Source organism: Poromitra crassiceps (assembly GCF_964638095.1).
Source record: "Poromitra crassiceps genome assembly, chromosome: 11".
Classification (NCBI taxonomy): Eukaryota; Metazoa; Chordata; class Actinopteri; order Beryciformes; family Melamphaidae; genus Poromitra; species Poromitra crassiceps.
The window spans coordinates 50195272-50220672 of record NC_139643.1 but is presented as its reverse complement, the minus strand read 5'-3'; the positions used below and the strand labels follow the sequence as shown (position 1 = coordinate 50220672).

The window sequence follows — 25401 nt, the reverse complement described above, 5'->3', positions numbered from 1 at the left end:
TGTGAAGCTGGTTGTAATATTTATTTTATTATTTATTATAAATTAACCAATAACGTCAACCTTATGTAGTATATAAAACAACAGAGGAGGCTCTGTGTTCGTTCTGGGAGAACACTAAGTCCACAGCGGCCGCTAAAATCAACACAAAATTAAAGTTCCTTGTATCTGCTTTAAATACAGTAAGCAGGCCATGGCGCTAACACTGCCTTTGAAGGCTAATTGTGACAGCTAGGTTTCAGAGTGAGGGTGGATAGACTAGCAGCACAGTAAGGTCTAATAGTGACTGTGGACAGCAAGGGGGTCACAAAGGTCAAGGGTGACTCACAGGCAGCATGACAGAGGTTCCAGGGGGTCCAGGGACTCCATCAGCTCCAGGGAGACCAGCCTTACCGGAAGTGCCCTGCAGGGTGGAGAGATGGAAGTGGTGAGAAGATGGCAGGTTCAGGACAAGAATGAACTGCACTTGTTCTTGCATAGTGTGTGTTTGAAATGACTGATAGTATTGACCTAGCCTGTAGTCAGAGGCAGAGCTCTGAAAACATGAAAGACTCACCCTCTCACCAGGATCACCAACAGAGCCAGGAGGTCCAGAAGGCCCGGCGGGGCCACTGGGACCCTGAGAGAGAGAGAGAGAGAGAGAGAGAGAGAGGTTGCAGAGGAAAATCACATTCAATTCAATAAGTGTAGTGTCCTCCTACAGTATCTAGCGCGTGTTGTTGCTCCATGTGCTCCCTGATGCACAGAAGCTATACACTCCTCTCATAGAGGTAGTCCATTGTTCTCAGAAGGACTGCTGGAAGGCATGGGAGTGTGAACCTGACACACTAAAGTCAAACAATCTGTAGATGATCCACTTACAGAAGGTCCCTCAGGTCCTGGGGGTCCTTCAATCAGCATACCCTGGAAAAGACAAAGTAGAGTAAGAAAGACAATAGAAGAGGAGGAAGCATGATTCATGGAAGCGGTATTGTATCTTTGATTCAAGTCTTTACACTGCAAAAATAAACACTCATTTAGATGATTAGCAAGTCTTAACATATTGTTCTTAAAATAATGGGAGGGATGATCATTTGTTTCCAATGCGCCTCAACTGAAAGAACTGACATATCTTGATGCCACTGTGATCAGCATCTTTTCAAAAATGTTGTCACTTACTGTAAAGGAACCTTTTCAATCTGCTTTGACTCATTAGAGACAGAAGTGAACAGATGTTGTGTTCGAACTACAGATTGTTTATGTAGATTTTTTGTCTGTATGCGCGCGCATCCACAGAGAATCACATCCACAGAGAATCACATCCACAGAGAATCACATCCACAGAGAATCGCATCCACAGGGAATCACATCCACAGGGAATCACATCCACAGGGAATCGCATCGAGAGCCTTAACGAGCATTAACGAGAATTAACAAGCATTAACGAGCTTTAACGACCCATACCAGCTGGCAGAGGGGCGGAGTTTCTGCAAACGGACGAACGGGGATTTATCAGCGCAGGAAACAAGGAGAGAAGGTAAACACTGTTCATCTGCATATACTACCAACATTATAGGCAAGGCCTTCCTTTCATTCAAACATCTGCAGCTGCATTTGAAATAAATTAACGAATTTCACCCTATTGCATTTTTTTTTTACCTTTATTTATACAGGGGGAGTCTCACTGAGAGCAATGCTCTCAGTTTCAGGAGTGCCCTGTTCACATTCACACACACATTCATACCTGGAAGCTGACCAGTACAACCACAGTCTGATCTGCTGGCCACTGATCAGCTCCACTGGAGCAGTTGGGGTTAAGGGCCTTGCTCAAGGGCACCTCAGTGGTGGTAATGAGGGAGGGGCAAGCGCTGCCTTTTCACTTTCCCCACCCAGATTTATCCTGCCGGTCCCGGGGATTGAACCGACGACCTTCCGGTCACAAGCTCGCTTCTCTAACCATTGGGCCACCACTGCCCTGCATTGGCTCTTTCCACAGAAAACAGGACTAACTAAGATGACTTAGACCCAACTGTACTTACGGACATGTTAAGATGTAATGTTGAGGTTTAGACAGCAGAATGAAGGTCCATTTACAGTCGTATCTACTGTACATTTCTTATAGATATCCCAATGGATATCTATAAGAAAAAAAATGCTATTGAGTTTGTGATTTGGTCTATGAACGGTCATGCCTGGCAAGTCCAACTTGGATAAACTAGGATACAATATACACATGAGGAGCAATAACCCTAAGGTTAGAAGCAGGATTGTGACTGGAAGGTCACTGGTTTGAATCCCTGGATTTGACTGGAAGACTAGCAGGGTGGAAGAGATCAACCTTTCCCTTCTGCCATTGAGCAATCAATCAAGTAAACGTGCTCAGTGGTGAACAGTAGGAGACGACTGGCAGCTCCTTAGTGTGAAGGTGCACACCTGTGTGACTATACAGGTGTGCACAGTCAACCTTCAGTTGACAAAGTGTTGAGAGAAACAGAGTAACTCACAGGCTCCAGGACAGCTGGGTCTCCCTTCTCTCCTTTCTCGGCTCTGATGGCGGCCTGAGGAAAACACACATGTAGCCAACAACACAGCGCAGTCAGTACAGAGGGACTCGCACACAGCACACACTATGGGTGCATTTGGACAAAACATACCCAATTACCCATATCAGTATACCACTTAACATAGACGGTAAATGCATTTATCCACTCCATGGAGAACTATCCCAATGTGTGAATTAAGAAGAAACACTTAAAACCTGTTTTGCCTGTGATACAGGCATAAGCATTCGTCCAAAAACCGACGATTCCTCGGTTCTCTTAACTGTTTGTCCATTACTTCTAGCCATGTTTGCACTAATACAGAGAATAATCTGGGTTTAGCAGGTCTAAACAAAGCCATGCACAAAGATAAATGGCATTCAAAACAAATGAAGTTGGTCATTTGCTGCACGTTTGAATGCCTCTTTGTGTATGCACTAGCCCTGGAGGAGCTGATTATTCACAATATAGAATAAACCCCATTTCAACCACTGATGCAAACACCAGATCTCGGTCGTTAAAGCATTTGAAATGCATTCAAATACATTTTTTTCTCTGTGATTGATTGACCTTGCCTGGCCTATAAAGAAATCTACTTATAGACGTTATTGCCACATCAGCCATTTTGAACTTACGCCATACACGGGGTGGGAAACTAATGATTATCCAGTGAAAAACCTATTAGAAGGAAATGGATCTCAATAAACCAGAGGGATATACCGTAGGTTCACATCTTAAGGTGCAATATTTGGCCCACTAGCTACCAGAATAGCTCATAAATTACAGTTGTAAAGTTGTTGTTCCTGAGATTGCAAACTAATTGTATAACTGCTCAGTATCTGTATCACTTATCTAGTTAAGCTAGTTTTATATGCCAATGTTCCAGCAGGCAGAGTTTCCCACCCTGAGTGTTTAAATGGCCAATGTGGGCAAAATGTCAAAAAATTTAAATAAAATAAAATAAAGATTGTCAACAACAAAAAGACAAATAAATGTCTTCCATGTGGCCAGAGGGAGAAGGCAACCTCAATCAAATCATTTGAGAGGACATGAATTTAAATTCGACAACGACCACAGATTCACATACAGTTGGTTGAAATGAAGAGATTTGGGATTTTTTTTTTTTTTTTTTTGCCTCTGAAGCAAAGCAACTTACGCCTCCCTCGTCTGTCACGGCGGACAGGGCGGGCCCCATGTTAGCATCGACCTCCCCGGTCTCCAGCATGGGCTCGTTGTAGTCCCTATAGGAATAGTCGTATTCCTTCAGGCCCACGTCGCCTGTCACATACTCCTCAGTGAAGACCTCCTCCACCTCACCGCCTGACTTGGTGGCATCTACCTCCTCTCCCACCAGCGTCTGCTCCACCTGGGGTCGCGTTGGGTTTATCATCGCCATGACGGGACGGACGGAGGGAGGGAGGGGACAGGATGGAGCAGAGGGAAAGAGAGATGCAACAGGGAGGAAGAACAGAGGAGAGGAGAGGAGAGGAGAGGAGGAGAGGAGAGGAGGAGAGGAGAGGAGAGGAGGAGAGGAGAGGAGGAGAGGAGAGAGGAGGAGTGGAGAGGAGAGGAGGAGAGGAGAGAGGAGGAGGAGAGGAGAGGAGAGGAGAGGAGAGGAGAGGAGAGGAGAGGAGAGGAGAGGAGAGGAGAGGAAGGAGTGGAGAGAGGAGGAGAGAGATTTCGATAGCAAAGGGTAAGGTGTTTCATAACGAGGAAACGTTGGTAAAGGAAAGTGAAAGAATGAATTGAGAGGGGGAGCAGAAGAGAAGGGCATATATAGAAAGAAGTGAGACTCTTACCTTTTGCAAATATACAGAGTGACACAGGGATACAAAGCAAACAGACATCTGACGGGCCATGAACCAATCCTTCAGGTACTGTAAGTTCAGGCTGACCTTCCCAGGTGAACTAGTGATATCACATTGATGGTACTAGCTTAACCCTTATGTTAATCATCTATCATTGTGCTCATGATAGTGTGTGTTTCCACCAAAGCTTATACATCGACACCAGCTTGTGTGTTAGGATCTTTAACCGATGGAGCTCTACAAATGTCCTATATATATTTATTTTCTGAAATAATAAAAATAAAAATAAATAAATAAACAAAATAAACAAACAAATATATAGATGAATGAATGAATGAATGGATGAATGGATGAAAAATAAATAAAGTCCTCAAACACACAAGACTGATTTGAAACACTTTGCTTTGTGAAAACAAGCTGCTGCTATGTGCTATGCTATGCGAAGCTATATTACAACTATGTTATTTGTCTAGTTTACTTACCATGGATGTTTTAAAAACACACATTTGAATCCAGTGGAATTATGTTGGAATGTCTTCTCATATAAAAAAGCAATGATTAAAAAAAAAAAATCGAAAAAATAATTCTAGCTATCACAAATTTTGTCAACTGTGTGGATCATTTGTTCATGAAAAACACCATATTACAGTGACACACTCTTTCCCAAAGCAGAGGCGAATACTTTCTTACCATCAAAAAGGTCAAACGTAAAACAGTCATCAAAGTCAGCTAATACAGACAATAATGTTAATGTGATGATAAGCATTATCACCAAAAACAGGTGAACTGTGAGAAACCGATCAGAACTATGCAGGTCACACATTCTGTCAGTTGAACAAGGCTGTAAAATAAGCCACAACATCTAAACTCTGCAGAAGTCAGTTAGATTTGCTGTCAAACAAGAATGCATTATATTGATCCCGCGTTGTTGCTCTGGTTAAAACTGTATCTCAGATATTCCTGTGCGACTCACCTTTTCACAAGATCTTTGCTCTTATTTCAAGATCTCAAACTGATCAAGCGAGGATCTTGACATGAGAACAAAACAGGACATCTTGTTGTTAGGGCAGAAAAGGAACAGCCACATAGAGATGTTTGACGATACAAGAGGATGAATGTGGTGCATTCTTGTTTGAAAGAGGTCTTCTATTGTCTTGTCTCACGGCACCGGTGCCAACAAAACTGTTAAGTGTGGTTAGAAAAGTGTTAAGGAAGATCATGTTATTTTACTACTTGGTTAAACTACAAAGGACTGGGCTCACCACCACACAGTCTTCTTCCTTTTGAGATGAAAGGCTCTTGTGTTGAGATGTTTGTATAGGCCTCTTGGTTTCTTTCTTTAACTCTCTCACCTTGATTATTCTTTTTTCACTTCTGCATTCAGTATGTATGATATTTTATTTTTTACCTGGACATTGGTCGCTTCTTGTCCAATCACCTCACCCTCTGGCTGTGGGACCATCTCCTCATAATAATAATCCGTCTCTGTAGGGGTGTGGCCAGCCTCGGCATATTCAGTATCTACATCCTGATTGGTCAAGTTGACAGGAAGTGGTGGGGAGCAGGTGAGGAAGTAAGCAGATTTGATTGGAAGAGCGCGGTTAGTTCAAAGTCTGCTGTATGAGATGATGTGTTAAAAGAATAGGGTGGAACACATCTTAAAATAGTGGTTGCCAGAGGTAAAGAAATGCTACTGGCAACTCACATTTTCAAAGTTATGAAGATTCACACATTAGAAAAGAAATTTCAGCATCATGATGATAACTATAAATCGTGCCATATTATGCCAGATTTAGGGAGTCGTCAATACTGATTTGCTGAGATTGCTTTTGTTGTATTGTTGAACATTTGTTTTCTTGTAAAGCCCACAATGCCATGATAGATTGAAGAAAGGGTGACGTCTGCTCTTATTGGCGTCAGAGAAGATCTGAGAGCCTCTGAGTCTCTATCCATCCCTTGAGATGAAAACATCGTGACCTGATGCTTCGGGATGTCTAGTTTCACCCAAGACCAGAAACAGAGCAACGACAACCACAATCAACAGCCTCACAGAACACAGTTCAATTAACAGGTAAGTAAATCAAGTTACACTTATCATCCTCAATTGTGCATGCTCAATGTAATTGAACCTCCGATCTAAGCAAACTAAAAAAAAGCCTGCTTGGAAGTTTCTGTGAGGCTGCTTCATTCATATTTGATACAAAATATGACCAGAGACAGTGAGACAGGACTGTCAGAGAGAAAACACAGGTAGTCGAGAGAGAGAGAGAGAGAGAGAGAGAGAGAGAGAGAAAGAGACAGATAATAGCATAGCAATATAAAAGGTGTGTTGTGTTGTGTGTAGAGGTGTGATGGTGTTTTCTCAGGTTTAGTGTTTGTGTCATAGCAGATCCTTCATGCTCATTCACGTGACGACGGCTTCATGTCCCAACTAGAAAGAGACGATTCAGCTTCTGAGATCCAGTTTGGGCAGCTTGAAGTGAAGTAAAGAGGAATGAGACTGTACAATGAGCCATGCTTCAGTGTGACAGTCTGCAGCACCGCTGTATCATATCATATAGAGAGAGGCGATGCTGATCGTAAAGATCATATGATATATAAACGGAGGAGGAGAGGGGTCCAGGTTGGTATGAGCCAACCTCCATTCTGACAAACCAGGTAGTCCACCATCAAGGATTTACCTCAAAATTTGTATATCCAACAATATCTAACAATCTATTTTTTTTTTCAAATTGTACTTGGCCAATTTCCCCCCCTGCTGCAACGATCGCTGCTCCACCCTCTGTCGATCTGGGGAGAGCCTAGACTAACACCATGCTTGCTTCCTCCGACACATGCTTCTTTTCACCTGGCAGCGGGGAGCTTCACCGGCAGGACGTAGCACGTGGGAGGATCACGCTATTCCCACCAGTTCCCTTCCGCCCCGACCAGGCGCCCTGACCGACCATATCTAACAATCTATTAATTCAAATGTGTGCATTAATCTATTTATGACTTGTTTAAAGAAAATCGGATCATCTGGTCATTCGTCAGATGACTTCCCCAAAAGATTTCCCCCAAACTTTGTTGTAGACCCTGGATGGGGACAGACCTGGTAAGCAGATGAGAGCGATGGGACATACAGCTCTGGACATTTGGACCCGACCACGGGCCTTCCTGTTGTACCTGTTGATAGCCGTTGCCGGTTTTCTTGGCCGGGACTGCAGTGCCGCTCAGCGCAGTCTTGCCAAAGGGTGGGAAAGGTTTGTGCAGTGACTTGACGTTACTGTCCAACACCATCTTGGATTTGGTGGGTTTGGGGGGAGTGGGCCGGACGGGGGCCGGCGTGGGAGGAGGCTCCTTCTTCAGGATGGAAACCTTTTGGACCACGCTCTTCACTTTTTCTACTTTGTTCACCGGCGCTTTGACCAGAGGCACTTTGCTGACCACAGTTTTAACTTTGGTCACCTCTTTGACTTCTGCCTTGACTGGAGCTTTGGTGGCCACCACGGCTTTTAGCACTTTTGTAGGTTCAGGTGCTTTGGTGGGTTTAGGTGCCTTGGTAGCTTCTACCTTCACAGCTGATTTAGCTGCACTGACCACAGTCTTTTCTACCTTTTCAACTTTAACAACAACTGTCTTTGCTTTAGTAGTGGTTTCGGTTTTTGCCGGTTTCACAGCGCCATTCCCATTCGCTTTCTTCTCTACCACAGTAACGGCTTTTCCGTTGGCCTTAGCCTCGCCATTGACTTTATTCTCTGCTTTGCCATTGACTTTCACTTTAACCTCAACCGCAGCTTTGCCATTAGCGTTGGCTTTGGCTTCTCCATTGACTTTCTTCTCTGCTGCAGCTTTGCCATTGCCGTTACCGTTAGCCTTAGCCACAACGGCGGCTTTGCCGTTCACCTTCTTTTCTGCTGGGGTTTTCCCATTGGCTTTCTTCTCAGCCACAGCCTTGCCATTGGCGTTTCCATTCACCTTGGCCTGGGCTGTAGGCTTGGCCTCAGCCTTGGCCTGGGCTGTAGGCTTGGCCTGGGCTGTAGGCTTGGCCTCAGCCGTAGCTGCTTTGCCATTACCATTGGCCTTGGCCTTGGCTGCTTTGCCGTTGGCTTTAGCTGCACCGTTCGCTTTCTTCTCAGCGACTGGTTTGCCATTGCCATTCTTAGCCGGGGCCGGCGTGGGCTTGGACTTAGCTGCAGCAGTAGGTCTGATCTTAGACAGGAGGACCTCCACTGCAGTGGGCTTAGCTTTGGCTGGTTTGGCAGCAGAAGCCTTGGGAGCCTTGGTGGGCATAGGCAGCTTGACTACGAGTGTGGACACCTTGGCCGGCTTAGCTGGAGCGGGTTTGGCTTTGACAGGGCTGGCTTTAGTGGCCACTGGTTTTCCATTGACAGCCTTCTTCTAGATTCCGTGTTTATTGGTGGGTTGAGATGTTGTGAGTGTGTGAAGGTGCATATTGACATAGACAGAGAATGGAGGAGGACAGAGATGTGTGGAGGGGTTGGGAGGGGACGGAAAGCACAAACAAGGGATGGACAGGAGACACAAAGACAAGGGTGTTTGTTTTGAGACACAATGACATAAAGATGGCTAAGGCTGATTGACTGAGACTGTTCAGGCATTACTGGATACAGCACAGGTTTCAATGGACGCTTTAAAATAGTGAACGAGAATACAAGTAACAAGTATCAATGCACAAAAACAAATAGCAAAAAAACAACAAATCCACAATGCTACAATAGGCCTTTAAGAAATTTTAATTATTTGCCTAAAATCTAATTGAATAATTGAATCCAATTGCTGTATAATGATTTGAGCTGATCTCTCCAGTAATGCCATGCTCCATATTAAATGACAAAGCAGCATCTTTGTGCTAATAAGAGGTGGAGCCTGTGGTTTGGCAGAGGCACTGAGGCTGTGATTGGTCAGGTAAAGCTGCTGCTGCTGAACACACACACATACTGTACGCACACAAACACAAGCGCACACACACACACGCACGCACGCACGCACACACACACACACACACGCACGCACGCACGCACACACACACACACACACACACACACACACACACACACACACGCACGCACGCACGCACGCACACACACACACACACACACACGCACACACACACACACACACACGCACGCACACACACACACACACACACACACACGCACACACACTTTATGATTGCACTGAGCGGTCCAACTGCAAGAGAGAGAAGGTTTCTGCATCGAAGCCATAAGAAAGCAGAAGCATTATGTCAGGCTGGCATGCAGATGCATGTTAGTCAAGTCAGGTAAAACCTCAAACTACTGCACACAATTAATTCCCACTATACATGCTGCTACAATAAATAAAAAAGACATGCAAATTAACATAGTAACAGGGAAAAAAAACATTTCACAGAATAACACTTTGTGAAGGAAATAATTACAGAGTTGGATAAACAGGCCTTCAAAAATGAATACAGACTGGTAGAATAGGCAGTGTAGAATACAGCACAGACCTAGAACAGATAGACTGTGGCATACATGTGTTTTATGTATGTCGTACAAAGTTCAGACGTACAACCACGAATGCATGAACCGAGAAAAAAGACATGTGCAATGATATCCCCATGTTGATCAAAGAGTAGGTAAACAAGATGGGTCAAACACAGTCAAACAGTGGGTGCATGCAGTGACATCCTCCAAGATCATGCAAGTAACAAGACAATACAGACACATGCCCTGGTCCAATAGTCTGTCAAACTTTGTTTTGTCTTTTGATTTAGTCTACTTAGGTGCCACATGCATGGGGTTGATCACATAGGACAATGCAATGAGTGCCAGGAAGACTGGACAATCACAGTAAAGTAACTTTAATAATACTTTGCTGTGATTGTCTCCTTATACACCCAACACTATCTGAATGATGAAGATGTGGTGAACCCCAGCCATCTGGTGCTCCAGGCAGATTAAAACAAAGACTATTTGAGCCAGGTTTGATAAAGACACACTCAGTGTTTCCTATGTTCACTTGTCCTCGCATGTCTGCAGTTTGTCATCGAAGACAAACACACAAGCCAATCCATACATGTTTCATCAACATTAGTGTAGGAAGTATGTACATGTAGACTTGCAATGATCTGTAAAGCGTCTATTCATTTGTTTGTGTCGTTACTTGAATTGAAAGTTTGAAACCCATTTCAATCTCATTTGATAATTAAAAAAACAGTTTTGATTGTGAAAATGTGCTCGCCTTCTTTAAGAGCGTCAGTTGGATGGTGAGGGATGGGTGATGTTTGGAAGGAAGGCACAGGTACAGTATGTACCCGTGTGTGTGTGTGTGTGTGTGTGTGTGTGTGTGTGTGTGTGTGTGTGTGAGTGCATGCGTGCGTGCGTGCGTATGTGCGTGTGTGTGTGTAGTACAACATGGCTCTACCTAAACCACCCCAGTGCCCCCACCATGTGAACCTGGCCACATCTAAACACACATACTGTACATACATACATACATACATACATGTATATACATACATACATACATGTATATACATACATACATACATACATACATGTATATACATACAAACATACATACATACATACATACATGTATATACATACATACATACATGTATATACATACATACATACATACATACATACATACATACATGACAACATGTAAAAGACAAAATATGACAAGGAGCAATGTTAATCCAATGTGACGGAGGAAACGAGGTGGACGTGTGAACAAAACAAAAACAAAAACCTTTGAGATGAGAATAAAATGAGGGAGGTTTGGAGGAGAGACTGAGTGACCAGAGATGACAGAGGCATGTTAAGCTAAAAATAAAAATAAATGATTTTCAAACAAAGATGCATTTGATGATAGTGAGGCACATAAGACACTGTGTAAAAACAATATACAGTAAGGGGAATTTAAAATGTTGTTTGAGCTCAAAGCGTCTGCCAGCTCAACTGCTATCATTCATTCATGCCATCATGTCTTTATGCCTTGATACCTCTCTCTCTCTCTCTCTCTCTCTCTCTCTCTCTCTCCATCCCTCCCTCCCCCCCTCCCCCTTGTGTTTCCCCTCTCTCTCTCTCTCTGCCTCGTTACCTGTTGATTGGGGGCCCCGGGTCGGGGGGAGGGGGAGGGAACGCCTGTTGTTTCCTCATAATAATAGGGGTATTCATGGTCATCCTGCTCCTCATCAAAGTACTGAGAGAGATGGAGGGAAGGATGGAGGGAAGACAGGTAGGGAGAGATGGAGGAGGAGGGGTGAAAGCAAGAGGAAGAGGAAGGAGAGGAAAGCATGGTGGAGGAAGAGTGGATTTCCAGAGGTTTGAGAGGCAGGGGGGATTAAGAGAAAGGGGCGGAGCCAATAGCAAGAGAGAAATAAAATAAAATGGATACAGAGAGAGATTATTTTCTATTCATCAGAAGGCCTCTGTGCTGCTGGGTCAGAAGTCTAGACGTAACGCACACACACACACACAGACGGCCTTAATGAATGAGAAAACAACAAGAAATGGGAGAAAAGCAATGGGTGAAGCCATTAATGAATAAAACCACACAGATTTATATTCATTTATAAAGCAGTCATCTCAACATGAGAGGGTTTTTGGGACGCAAAAGTCTCTGAGCTTTTGTACAGTGACTGACTGACTGACACAGTTTCTACTGAATTCAGATCTGGCATGCAGGCTCATCAAATAGAAGTCATGTACTTTGGATGGATGGATGGATGCGGATGAAAATCACTTACTTTAGTATTGGGGCGTAATATATATTTGAATATTAGAATATTTACTTCCCAAATATCCCAATATGTATTTTTGAGAGGAAAACCCACACGGAGAGCGAGCAACGCTTTGCATGTAATGTACACAACCAGTCTCAGTGAGCAAAGAGGCTCCACCTTAAAGCCATCGTTATGCCTAATGCTTGATTATGTCTCAATTTCCCCAGACAACCAATCAGAATCTTGTGTTAATTTCCATGTTTTATGTAGCGAACAAAGTTCCCTTTCAGTCCATGAGGGGGGTATGAAGAGTCAAAAGGAAGCTGGCTTGTATCATCCTCTTTCCCCTACCTTTCTGTGTTCCACTGTGGTAAAAGAGCGTAAAAGAGCCAAAACTTAAGGTTGCGTTTCCCCGACGACGAGTGGATCAGACGATCAAAATATGCCCATTTTTTAGAGGTGTGATTAGGGGGAAGGTACGATCCTCGAGGACACACAGACTGAGGAGGTGAGGAGGAAAGTGGATGGATACAAACTGTTGTTGATGACGGTGATGCGTGAAGCAGACAGAGGGAGACAGAGAGCAGCACTTTGATGACGTATCAGAAGACTTAAAGTGAACCCGGAGACTTTTCTTTCATTTTCCCGAGGACTTGATCGGATGCATTTAATATAATATAATATAATATAATATAATATAATATAATATAATATAATATAATATAATATAATATAGCCTGTTTGCTAAGAGATACCACATGTTTAAAGGATATCAACGATCTGTATGATAGTGGTAAACTTAAAGGGTCACTTTGCAGATTTTCAACCAGCTTTGTATGATTGCAAAATCAGTACTATAATGCAAATGAACAATGTTTAACCTCCCTCCATCTTGTCTGGACCGAGAGCTCCCCATTCATTTGCAGAACTTCCTGCTCCAAATGATGTCATAATGATGTCATTTGGTCCTGGAAGTTATGCAAATGAAGGTAGAGAGAGCGATAGTAATAGTGAGTGATAGTGATAGTAGTAATGGTGGCACCATGGCAAAACCGCTCAAAATTACATAATTATGACATCATTTGGAGCAGGAAGTTCAGTGAATGTACTCTTGGTGCTCTTGGTCCAGCCAAGATGGAGGGAAGTTAATTATTGTGCATTTGCATAATATACTACAGATTTTGTAATGATACAAAGCTGGTTGAAAATTGTCAAAAATGTGAAAATAAGTTGTGGTTTTTTTCTTCTTCCTTATTTCTGTGTTTTGTGTGCATATAAAACATAAAATGTTAATTAAAAAAAATTAAAACACCTTTAAAAAAGTGTGACAGAAAAGGAAAAGAATGTCCACAGATTAGTGGGCTTGCTTTATCAGAGCCACAGATGAAAGATTGATCTGTTAGCAGCACAGTACTGGCTCTACTACTAGAGGTTAATATGCCCTCTGTACTTTATACTACACTGTAGTGTTGTGAGCACAGTGGGATTTGGATGTGGTAGCTAGGCCTACTGTCTTCTCTCTCTAACTGGTGGCTGTGTGGCGTTGTATGAAAGACGATGCAGTAACCTTTCCTTTATGAGAGTTGAAAGTGTGTTTTGCTGTGCACTGCAGCAAGGTGTTTGAAGCTATATTCTTTATTGAGAAGGTCAAGTGGTTCATTTCAAGTGTGTATTATTGCGCCCGAGCAAATGTTCGTATGTGCGTCTGTGTGTGCAGACTGTGCACGTGCACTCACACACGTGTGTGTCTGTGTGTGTGTGAGCCCGTGTCGTGGTGGTGGTACTCACGTATGTGTTGGGGTCCTGAGCCTGGGTCTTGGGCAGTGGGGAGTCACACTCGGGGCTGTAGTGTTCACAGAAGTCATAGGCAGCCTGGGCGTTGGAGGCAATCAGCAGCTGCTGGATGTCTCCCTGTGGAGGAACAAGGGGGGGGGGTACCCCAAAATGTGTAAGTTATCAACTACAGACTCCCATATCATCACCTCGGACAGATGTGTGGCTATAACTGAACTTTTCACATTCATTCATCAGATTTCTGCACTTCCTTTTTTCCCCTACAGATGTGATTTTGTTTCATGATCAATAGTTCTGCCTGGCAAAATGGACAAGAAGCTGATTACAGCCATTCAAAGCTTACCTGCTCTCCACAACTATGATAAGATAAGATCAGATCAGATCAGATAAGATAAGATCTGATAAGACTGTTCAACATTTGTAGCTGTATGAGATGACTACATGCAATAGATGCCTCTCACACTGCCCACAATCTGTTACAGAGCAAGTCATCAACTAAGTTGCTCACAATCTGTATGTGGAGTCAGTCAGTCAGTCAGTCAGTCAGTCAACTAACCGACCACTAGCTGTACAGTGTGTTTTATCCGCAGCGCCCCCCTCCCCTTCACCCTGATATGCCTCTCATAGCCCTCACCTGGAAGACCTCCTCGTCAAGCAGACGCGCGCCGAACACGGTGATGCCGTTGGTGTCGATCTCGGCGTTGTTGCCGCGGGCCAGCGCCCGGGTCATCCTCTTCTTACAGTCCAGCAGCAGAGTCACATTCTTCTTGGACACAGAGATAGCGATGCGGTGCCACCTGGAGACAGAGAGGGGCAACAGCAGGCGAATAAATGGGTCATGTGGTGGAAGGTATAGGGTGCTGACTGATAAGAGGCATGACAACTCTCCTCGCAACCAGGCTAGAAGATGAGATACCTGAGCAAATGAAGGTTGCTGTGACATCTTAAAGTCGAGCTGAACCCAAAAATGACTTTTATTTTATTTTAGTTCAAATACCTGGGTATGCAGTGCACCTATTTAATCATGTATGCCAAAAAAAATCACAACAATCTAATTTCTTTAGTTTTTCACACTTTTTCACATCAAAAGTTCATTTTTCAAGATTTCATTCATAACAGTAATCTACAGTTTGCTGACGTCACCTAGTGCTATCAAATTTCTACCAAATTTCAACCAATCATATCACAACATGGCAGCCGGTCAATCAAATCTTCATTTCAGGATAATTTTCTCTTCCAAATGAAGGGGAAAATGGCACCTAGTGCCTGTCATCTGGCAGAGTTTCTAGCCCATAAACTAACTACTAACTTGACCAATTATGCAAACTAAATCAAACGGTAATGTCTAAGAATGCAAAGAAATGTAACTGGCTCGTTAAAACTCGCATTCCAGAAATATTATTTACATTTATAGCGATAATGGCGCACGCCCCCGAGAGCGTGGTTGTCAGGGGTCGCCCCTCGGAGATTCCAGGCCGACGTGCTGCACTCTCCACTCAGCAACACGAAGGCAGCTGGCTGCCTGCGGCTCGCTGAGCTCCACTCAGCCACTAACCTCCCGTCAGCAGGCTCTTCCCGAGGGGAGCGCCACAACACACTGAATCCAACTCGATTTGGAGGCGGAACACGCCAGGATTGGCCAAAGCCCAATCCAGTCCCCAGAATTGTCAAATAAAATCATCGACATGATACTATGACCCGCCTCTCAACCTGTCATCTCAGACAAATTATGTTTTCAGTCTGAAATGGACTCTGACGCACGCGACCAACGGGTTCAGTTCGACTTTAAACTGTTGTCTTAGCCCTGGTCTTCTGCTTGAGAAGAGTCAGCTCAGTTAACCCAAACAGACTGTTGGCTTTGGGGTTTATCAGCCAGCCAACTAGCCTGCAAGTTAATATAGACAGCAACCAATGTGAATGATGCATGTTAACATGCAGCTACTTGCCAGGCCAGCTAACACTCGCTTCTACTAGATAAGCTAGCTTGAATGCAAATCAGATGTGCTTACAAGAAGAGAAGGTGATGGTCAGCTGACTATATTCTATGGTTAGTTAGCTAGTAGTCTTACTCCCGTGAGAGGAGTCTGGCAGCGCTGGTCACCATTCTGGAATTGCGATGGGCGGCGCTTAGCAGCAGTGCCCTTGGAAAATAGTTTCCAACAATCAAACTTGCCATTTTCAGCGTGTAGCAATGAGCTAGCGTGTAGGTTTCTGCCGTTAGCTTGCTAGTAGCTAGTTAGCGTTGTTGTTTTCACTGCGGTGGCAGGGGGCTATTTAGGAATGGAGCACGCGTAGCGCGCGAGATGCCTTGCACACTCAAACACACACACACACACAGCCCATCCCCACCCACTCCCACATGGTCCCAGACGTGTCATCTCAACCCATGTGAAGCTGGTTGCCGCTGGTTACTGACTTGCCATCAGCCAGGTTGACGCCCCTGAACAGCGGGTAGTCCTCGGGGGCCGGCTTGCCGTTCTGGTCCTCGTACAGGAAGACGGGCGAGCGTCCCAGCTCCATGCCCAGCTGCTGGATGCCCTGCTCACTGTAGATGGAGAGGAGGAAGGCCTGGAGACCCGCCTGGGCTTTCACCAGAGCCATGATGGAGAAGTTCTCCGGGAAAACACCTGGGGGGAGGGGAGAGGGAGGGAAGAGAGAGAGACACAGAGACAGAGAGAGAGAGAGAGAGAGAGAGAGACAGAGAGAGAGAGAGAGAGAGAGAGAGGAGGATGAGATGTAAGGAAGGCCTTGAGACTTGCTGGGCTGTCAGGTGACGCAGGAAGGAGAAGAAAGATGGAGAGAAGAGGAGGAAAATGGAAAGAGGCCAAAACTAGAGACCATCTTGTAAAACCAATGTGGCCCAGGGGCGTAAAGTGGGCGGGCCCTACTTCCAACCCCCTTGCTCAGACCACACCCACCTTCATTTTAAAAGGATAGTTCAGCTTTTTTGATGTGGGGGGTTGTATGAGGTACTTGCATACAGTCAGTGTACTACATGCAGTAAGATGCAGCCGGCGCGGTCCTAGTTTGGAGAAAGGGAGACCAGCCACGTCAGGCAAGTAGATCACGACTAAAACGTGTGGGGAGTGAAACGTGTGTCTCCACAAGCCCTGATATGCCAACAAGTTGACTTGAGAAGACGTCATTTCCACCCTGTTTCGCTGAAATCTTCACTGTAGCCAGGTGCTGGAATAATGTGGGGGGCGGAGACTGTAGCCTGCTACAGTGAACATTTCAAATAAAACAGGGGGTAAATGAGGTCTTTTCAAGTCAACTTGGCATCTCGGGGCTTGTGGAGACTTGGATTACGCCAGGTGAGCAGTATGGAGGCATTTTATGTTTTTTTTTGTTGTTGGTTAAATTTTCACGTTTTTGCTCGTAACCCTGGTCACCCTCAGCAGACAGACAGCTCTACTTGCCTGACGTGGATGTGGACGGTCGTCCCTTTCTCCAAACTGGGACCACGCCGGCTGCCTTCTACTGCATGTAGTCCACGGACTGTGGGCAAGTACCTCACACAACCCCTCATGAAAACAAACCCAAAGTATCCCTTCAATGTGAACTACACACACCTACGTTTCATGACTGCATCTTTCACGGTGGTGACGCTGTTCACAATGTGTGTCCACCGCCAGACAGCCAGACACATAAACACCTGTCAAAGTACTCTTCTTCTGTGGTCGTTTCCGCCACATTAGGTGTCTCTTAAGAGCACTTGTTGCCATGGTGACACGCAGCACAAACAATAGCAGCACACACTGTCACGGCTGGTCAAAAGTGAAGATTAAAGGAGAAGTATGGAGACTGCAGGAAGGTCTGGAGACCAACATGTTCTCTGGGGAAACAACATGGGAGAGAAAGAAAGAGTGAGAGCACGGTGAAGATGAAGAGAGGGAAGGAGAGAGAGAGAGAGAGAGAGGGGGGAATGGAGGAGAGGAGAACAGGAGGCGGAAAGGAGGATGAGTGCAGTGTGAGAGACGAAGGTGTGGAAGTGGACACTTGAGTGACGACCTTAAAGCGATGACAGTGAGAGATGATCTGTGGTGGGATCAACTGCTTATGGAAGAAATGATGCAGGCCTACATGAGGTTTGCAGAGATGAGGTGTGGTGAGATAAACTGCTTATGGAAGAAATGATGTAGGCCTACATGAAGTTTGCAGAGATGAGGAGGAGGAGATGTAATAACAGGTGTGCACCGCTGGAGAGCGAAAAGCATTTCACAAAGCGAGCTGAAATGAGCTTTGACTTCAGGATTTCTTCACAAGCACATAAATGCTAGCTGCTGTTTCCTCTGCACGCTTCAGGGTGTCACACTGACATTCTCAAGTTAATTTGTTTTGCTTCTCCCACACAATTTCACTGAGCTCTCTGTATTGCACCACATAATTATACTTTATATCCACGAGCAATCTAGCAGCGGGTAGAACTACCCCCACTTTACTCTTAGTTCCCATCTGAAAATATATCCTGACACAAACAGCCAGCCAGTCTTTCGCTGTCGTGAAAATTAGAGGTTTTTTGCACATCGGAATTCATAATCATATGAATCCTGAGGTAACTGAGGGGTAGGCCAGGGTCATCGGTGTCATGAATTATTCAGATTGTTTTGTTTGTTAATTACTTTTTTTTTTATTTTATTTTTGAAAATAGATGAGTTTTATTTTTATTTGTATTATATTATTTATTATCAGTGTATTTCTGGTCCAGTTATTTAGCATTGGGAACTTGAGCATGACCAATCAGACAATCAGGCCAATCATTTTGAAAGCCTCATTTGCACCTGAGTGAACTATGCTACTCTGTCAAATGTGTTGTGACTGTGACCTACTGCTTTGATGGACTCTAAAGTGAAACAAACTGTCAACTCTAAAGATTTATGTTTGAGGTATTTAGTTTATCCAGAGTGACTTGAGTGCACAACACCTGACCTCTGCATCAAGCTTTTGGTTATAGAACAGTGTCTCCAACCACATGGTGTCTCGTCTGGATGTCAGGTGAAGCCTACCTGAGGAGAGTTGCTTGGTGGGGGGTGGAGATCTGGGCCTTCTTAAGCTGTGTTCACACCGAGATATTTATTTTTCGCTCTGTCGCTTGATTCAACCCTTTGGAATCGCTCTGTTGCTGTTGTCGCTCATCAACAGGCACAAGAATTGACGGACATGTGGGGGCTATAACGTTACGCAATGTCATGATGTTTGTCCACTACGAGCCACCGTAGTTGTTTACAAGCTAAGCCTATCAGCGTGCTCTTAAGGCGAGCTCCATACCGGTAGTACAGACTTCACTTCATGTCAGCTGTCAGCCTGTCAATGCGGTTTGTTGCCACACAATAAACCAGCGGTTTGTTCCAAGCCAGTGTGATCCTTGACTCACTCTCACACGGCAGCCAATCAGCGGTGAACAGCGAGCGACTGATGCCAGCGTATTTTCGCTCGAGTTGGGATATTTCATCTCGGGTGATGAGCGTATTTTCGCCCTATCGCTCTGTCTCTGTCGCTCGAACGCCCAGCGATTTTTCTGCCGGCGAATATACGCTCAATCGCTCGTTTGCATTGACTTTGTATGTAAACTCGATGCCAGCGAAAAACTTTAATAGGTCGGTGTGAACGCAGCTTTAGTGATGACAGGTAAAGCCTACCCAGCCTACCTGAGAAGAGTTTGGTGGGGGCGGAGATCTGGGCCTTCTTAGTGATGCGGTGGTGAAGCCTACCTGAGAAGAGTTGCTTGCTGGGGGCGGAGATCTGGGCCTTCTTAGTGATGACAGGTGAAGCCTACCTGAGAAGAGTTGCTTGGTGGGGGGGGGGATCTGGGCACAGGTGAAACCTACCTGAGAAGAGTTGCTTGGTGGGGGGGGGGGGGTCTGGGCACAGGTGAAGCCTACCTGAGAAGAGTTGCTTGGTGGGGGGGGGGATCTGGGCACAGGTGAAGCCTACCTGAGAAGAGTTGCTTGGTGGGGGGGGGGATCTGGGCACAGGTGAAGCCTACCTGAGAAGAGTTGCTTGGTGGGGGGGGGGGGGTCTGGGGCACAGGTGAAGCCTACCTGAGAAGAGTTGCTTGGTGGGGGCAGAGATCTGGGCACAGGTGAAGCTACCTGAGAAGAGTTGCTTGGTGGGGGGGTCTGGGCACAGGTGAAGCCTACCTGAGAAGAGTTGCTTGGTGGGGGGGGGTCTGGGCACAGGTGAAGCCTACCTGAGAAGAGTTGCTTGGTGGGGGGGGGGACTGGGCACAGGTGAAGCCTACCTGAGAAGAGTTGCTTGGTGGGGGGGGGGGGGACTGGGCACAGGTGAAGCCTACCTGAGAAGAGTTGCTTGGTGGGGGGATCTGGGCACAGGTGAAGCCTACCTGAGAAGAGTTGCTTGGTGGGGGGGATCTGGGCACAGGTGAAGCCTACCTGAGAAGAGTTGCTTGGTGGGGGGGGGGGGTCTGGGCACAGGTGAAGCCTACCTGAGAAGAGTTGCTTGGTGGGGGGGGGGGGGGGGTCTGGGCACAGGTGAAGCCTACCTGAGAAGAGTTGCTTGGTGGGGGGGGGGGGTCTGGGCACAGGTGAAGCCTACCTGAGAAGAGTTGCTTGGTGGGGGGGACTGGGCACAGGTGAAGCCTACCTGAGAAGAGTTGCTTGGTGGGGGGGATCTGGGCACAGGTGAAGCTACCTGAGAAGAGTTGCTTGGTGGGGGGGATCTGGGCACAGGTGAAGCCTACCTGAGAAGAGTTGCTTGGTGGGGGGGGGGGGGTCTGGGCACAGGTGAAGCCTACCTGAGAAGAGTTGCTTGGTGGGGGGGGGGACTGGGCACAGGTGAAGCCTACCTGAGAAGAGTTGCTTGGTGGGGGGGGACTGGGCACAGGTGAAGCCTACCTGAGAAGAGTTGCTTGGTGGGGGGGGACTGGGCACAGGTGAAGCCTACCTGAGAAGAGTTGCTTGGTGGGGGGGGGGGGGGTCTGGGCACAGGTGAAGCCTACCTGAGAAGAGTTGCTTGGTGGGGGGGGGGGGGTCTGGGCACAGGTGAAGCCTACCTGAGAAGAGTTGCTTGGTGGGGGGGGACTGGGCACAGGTGAAGCCTACCTGAGAAGAGTTGCTTGGTGGGGGGGGGGGGGGTCTGGGCACAGGTGAAGCCTACCTGAGAAGAGTTGCTTGGTGGGGGGAGGGGGTCTGGGCACAGGTGAAGCCTACCTGAGAAGAGTTGCTTGGTGGGGGGGGGGGGGGGGGACTGGGCACAGGTGAAGCCTACCTGAGAAGAGTTGCTTGGTGGGGGCAGAGATCTGGGCCTTCTTAGTGATGCGGTAGGCGTGGTCTGGGGTGCCGGAGCGACGGGAAGTACAGAAGCCGGGGACTTTCTTCACACCCTCGGGGAGAGAGGGCACCTGCAGCGCCCGCAACACATCCACTGGGTCTGTGGAGAGAGAGAGAGAGAGAGAGAGAGAGAGGGAGAGAGGGAGGGAGAGAGAGGGAGAGAGAGAGAGCAGGAGAGAGAGAGAGAGAGAGAGAGCGAGAGAGAGCAAGAGGGAGAGAGAGCAGGAGAGAGAGAGAGAGAGAGAGAGAGCAAGAGAGAGAGAGAGCAGGAGAGAGAGAGGGAGGGAGAGAGAGCAGGAGAGAGATAGAGGGAGAGAGCAGGAGAGAGGGAGGGAGAGAGAAAGAAAGAGAGGAAATTCAAATTAGATTATACTTGATTAATCAACAAACGATGCCTCAGAACAGGAAGTAGGAGGACAATCCAGGCACTCCAAATGTACAAAATCACAGCGAGGACAGACGATCAATTAAAAAGCCTGTATTTTAGTGGTTCATAGATTAATTAAAAAATCATGCCAACATGTTTCGACCCTCAGGTCTTCGTCAGGGCTAAAAAACAAACAAACAAACAGACCAGACAGGTGGGCTCACCTGTATAATCACAGGCAGGTAGAATGAGACAATCACATGATCAGGATACTCTGACAGGTGCCCCCAGATCGGCAATCATTGAAATACAAAAAAACAAAAATAGAAAGTAGAAATGCAAAGAATAGAACAAAAGATGAGATGAGATGATCACATAAGGCAATGTAAAATGAGGAAATACATAATGTATCATTTCTCCAGCAGAACATCTACATTTAGCCCACGTCTAATCAACCAAATGAAATGAAATCCAATGATGAAAACCAAATAACTGCAGGTAACATGATCAGGCAGTAAGTAGGCTGTAAGGCACAATGATATCAACTATAAGTTGAGTAAATACATAGAAGTATATATAGTCTAGATCTAAACGGCTGTTTGAAGGCATACCATACATGAAAAAAGCCTAAATAAATGGCCGAATAGAAGGCCTGTCATGGGCAAGTCAGTCTAAGCTACCTGCTCCATGTAGGCTATGTGTAGGTAGGTAGGTGCATTAAAAAGCACCATAGAAAGAAAAACTATCATTGACAGCAGGATACTGTAACACATCCAGCTATTAAAAAACAGTTGCATGATCAAATAAGCCAAATCAAAATGATTGGCTTAGGAACTATGTCAAACGTTGCATGAGGCAACTTTGCATGTAGGCGGCTGCAAGTGGCAGTGAGAGGAACCTAAGGACACCAAATGTGTCTGGAGCAAAAAGTTAGAGACTACAGATGATGACCACAGACTAGGACCACAGACTAGGACTACAGACTAGGGCCACAGACTAGGGCCACAGACTAGGGCCACAGACTAGGACCACAGCCTAGGACCACAGACTAGGACCACAGACTAGGACCACAGACTAGGGCCACAGACCAGGACCACAGACTAGGACCACAGACTAGGACCACAGACTAGGCCCACAGACTAGGACCACAGACTAGGAGCACAGACGATGACAGCCATAATGAAAGAAAGTAGCCAGCGGCAGAAGAAAACCTGATACAACACGTCTGAGTTGATATTATGTCCAGCTAGAAAACGATACAAAATAAGATACAAAGATGCAACAATGTAATGAGGCCATTTACACCTGGCGCTAACATGTGTTTTCTGTGATCAGATTGCAATCAGATTGTGTTTTATCACTTGAAAGTACAGGTGTAAACACCCCCAAAACGCATTGAAGAAGGATTGCAATCTGATCGGCCAAACCACCTCCGGAGGTGGTCAGGGATGCATTTTGTACACATTGAACACAAGTGTAAATGCAATGTGTCCTCTCAATCTGGATACAGCAACTGAGGACACCCATTTCTGCCATCTGATTGCAATCTGATGGCAGAAAACGCATGTTAATGCCAGGTGTAAATGGAATCAGGTTAATGTGGTCAAGTACAATCTGATTGCAATCTGATGGCAGAAAATGCCTGTTAATGCCATGTGTCAATGGCCTCATTGACACTCCCCACTTGATACAGTAAAGTTCCACTATGTAAAGCCAGCCTTAATCTTTAAAATGTGATATTTATTGTACGTTTGTCTATTTCCTGTTCTTTGCTGATTTCCCCTCGGGGGTCAATAAAGTTCATCTTAATTGTCATCTTAAATGTGTGGAAAGTCTGACAGTAATAAATCAGTGTAGCTGCAGGGCAGTGTAGACACACTGTACATTGAGACATAAGAAAGGAAGCAGTGTGCCAGGGAGAGAGTGGGCCACGGGCCAAGACGCATACATGAGCCACAGCAGGCGGGGCAGGTACACATGAGCCACAGCAGGCGGGGCGGGTACACACACACGCGCGCACACGTACACACACACACACACACACACACACACACACACACACACACACACAGTAGCAGCAGTCTCACATGCTCCCTCCACTTTCACACACTAAGGTCACCCAGTCTGTCTCGTTCACCCTCAGTCTGCAGTGTGGTTCAGCTTGTTGTCTTTCTCACATTGCTCAAAGGCACTGTGTCAGTCTGTGCATCTCTAGGTGTAGAAAACGCCACTAATGCCTCATTTATGGCGGGACGTGGAAGCCCCCGTCGTGCTACGTGCTACGTCTCTACGTGAGCTGCAGGTGTGGAGCTCCCCAAAACATGTGACGGACCGTCGGATCGACACAGCTGACGTGAACAACGCACTGCAAGAGTATTATACTATAATGTACTGTACAGTAGATGGGAGACAACAGGAGAGAGTGAAAGCTATGAACATGTATCTGCACTATATTCTCTCCTTGGGCTATCACTTCTAGTCATTGAAATCATAGTGAAATCTCACACAATGTACTCATTTTGCTGGGGACTCCCCTGCGCCCCCTCGTCAAGCTGACGTTCAAGTACAACGTCCCAACTCTAGTTGTTTCTCGCTTAACGATGCTGGGGGGTTGGAGGTTTGATTCCCTTTAGGAACAGCTATGCTAAAAACAATTATCCACTCAATATGCTATGATATCATTTGGATACACGCAACCATATGTCTTATATTGTATAATATTATATCTACTCAAACTAATTCATTTATTTTCTTCTAGAAATGAGTTAAAGAAATATAGAAGTGTTTCATTCATGCTACAAATCCATCTCAGTACCAACTTGTTATTACCTGATGGTTGTTGCTCAACATTTCAAAAGTTCAACTAATTATGTCCCCTAAAATCTCACTGTTTTCTTTTACTTTTATGTCAGCAATTATTCCATCAATATCGATGCCACATTTTTAAAGGTGTGGATATCCAGATCATGTGACTTGTACCGTCTTGTTTTAGATCTAGCAGTGTTCTAGCAAAGGCAGTGGTGCTGCGGTTGATCCGTATAGGACAATGTGGAGGTCAGAGGTCAGGCTCAGAGGAGGGATTCAGTGTCTTGCTCAAGGACACTCCAGCAGGGTGGGTGCATCTGACCAACAGCACAACTTCCTTGTGTCTTGCAGCACCAGTCTTGTAGCAACGCACATTCACAAGGAAATGACTTGTCATAAAGTAAGCCAAAAAAAAGCATGAACTCAAATCCTGCAGGTATCCAAATGTGTTCTGATGAAGTAACAGTAACATTTGAGTTAGAACTCTGAACAGCAACACCCAGTATTCACCTTTTTCTACACTCAAATGAATGAAGTGTCTCCCTCAGGCTTGCCTGTGTTTGAGGTGTGTCAGTCAGAGAGCTAAGTTAGCTGTTAGCAGCTAATTAAATTCATTTATAGCCTTCCCTGCTGTGGCCCTGCCCTAAACCTATGGTGGTGGTGATGCCTACTGTAACCTGGGTATAAAAGTCACAGTGCTGATGACAAGTTCACTACCAAGCCCTTCTGTGACGTCGCTTCTGAAATGAAACACGTTTGTTTTCATGTTTCGTTCAGCAGCCACACTGATCTGCTGTCATTTGCAGCCACTTCAACACTTTACACAGATTTATGAAGCAGGCACACCTTCATCTGCTTGTAAAGTGCAACAGAGCATGTTGGAGCATGTTGCAGCATGCAGGTAACACTGCCAGCGCTTGGGTTTCTCTCACCATGGAGCTACTGTACGCATGCTGAATGTCACCTTGTGATAGGCTGTAGCTGTAGGACTGTAAGGTGGTCTGTACTAGTGTCCTCTAGAGAGAGAGTGGCGTCAGCGGAGGACCAAAATGCGAGACTCATTAGCCAATGAACAGCCAGGAATGGGTCTCGCGCTACTTTT

The 25401-nt window shown here is 45.8% G+C and overlaps 1 protein-coding gene across 1 annotated transcript in view; it reads right to left on the bottom strand.

Annotated features, from left to right (window-relative positions):
• The window catches only part of LOC310785089 (uncharacterized protein), a gene marked incomplete at its 5' end in the record, with an annotated part of 97549 nt that overhangs the window by 39174 nt on the left and 32974 nt on the right, over positions 1-25401 (bottom strand). Inside the window, 11 exons of the mRNA XM_083646076.1 lie at positions 326-400; positions 554-616; positions 859-900; positions 2481-2534; positions 3673-3882; positions 7490-8704; positions 13833-13955; positions 14473-14635; positions 16255-16465; positions 19880-19957; positions 21066-21227. Of these exons, the coding sequence (XP_083502202.1) occupies positions 326-400; positions 554-616; positions 859-900; positions 2481-2534; positions 3673-3882; positions 7490-8704; positions 13833-13955; positions 14473-14635; positions 16255-16465; positions 19880-19957; positions 21066-21227 (2396 nt within the window). The remainder of the gene's footprint in view (positions 1-325; positions 401-553; positions 617-858; positions 901-2480; positions 2535-3672; positions 3883-7489; positions 8705-13832; positions 13956-14472; positions 14636-16254; positions 16466-19879; positions 19958-21065; positions 21228-25401) is intronic.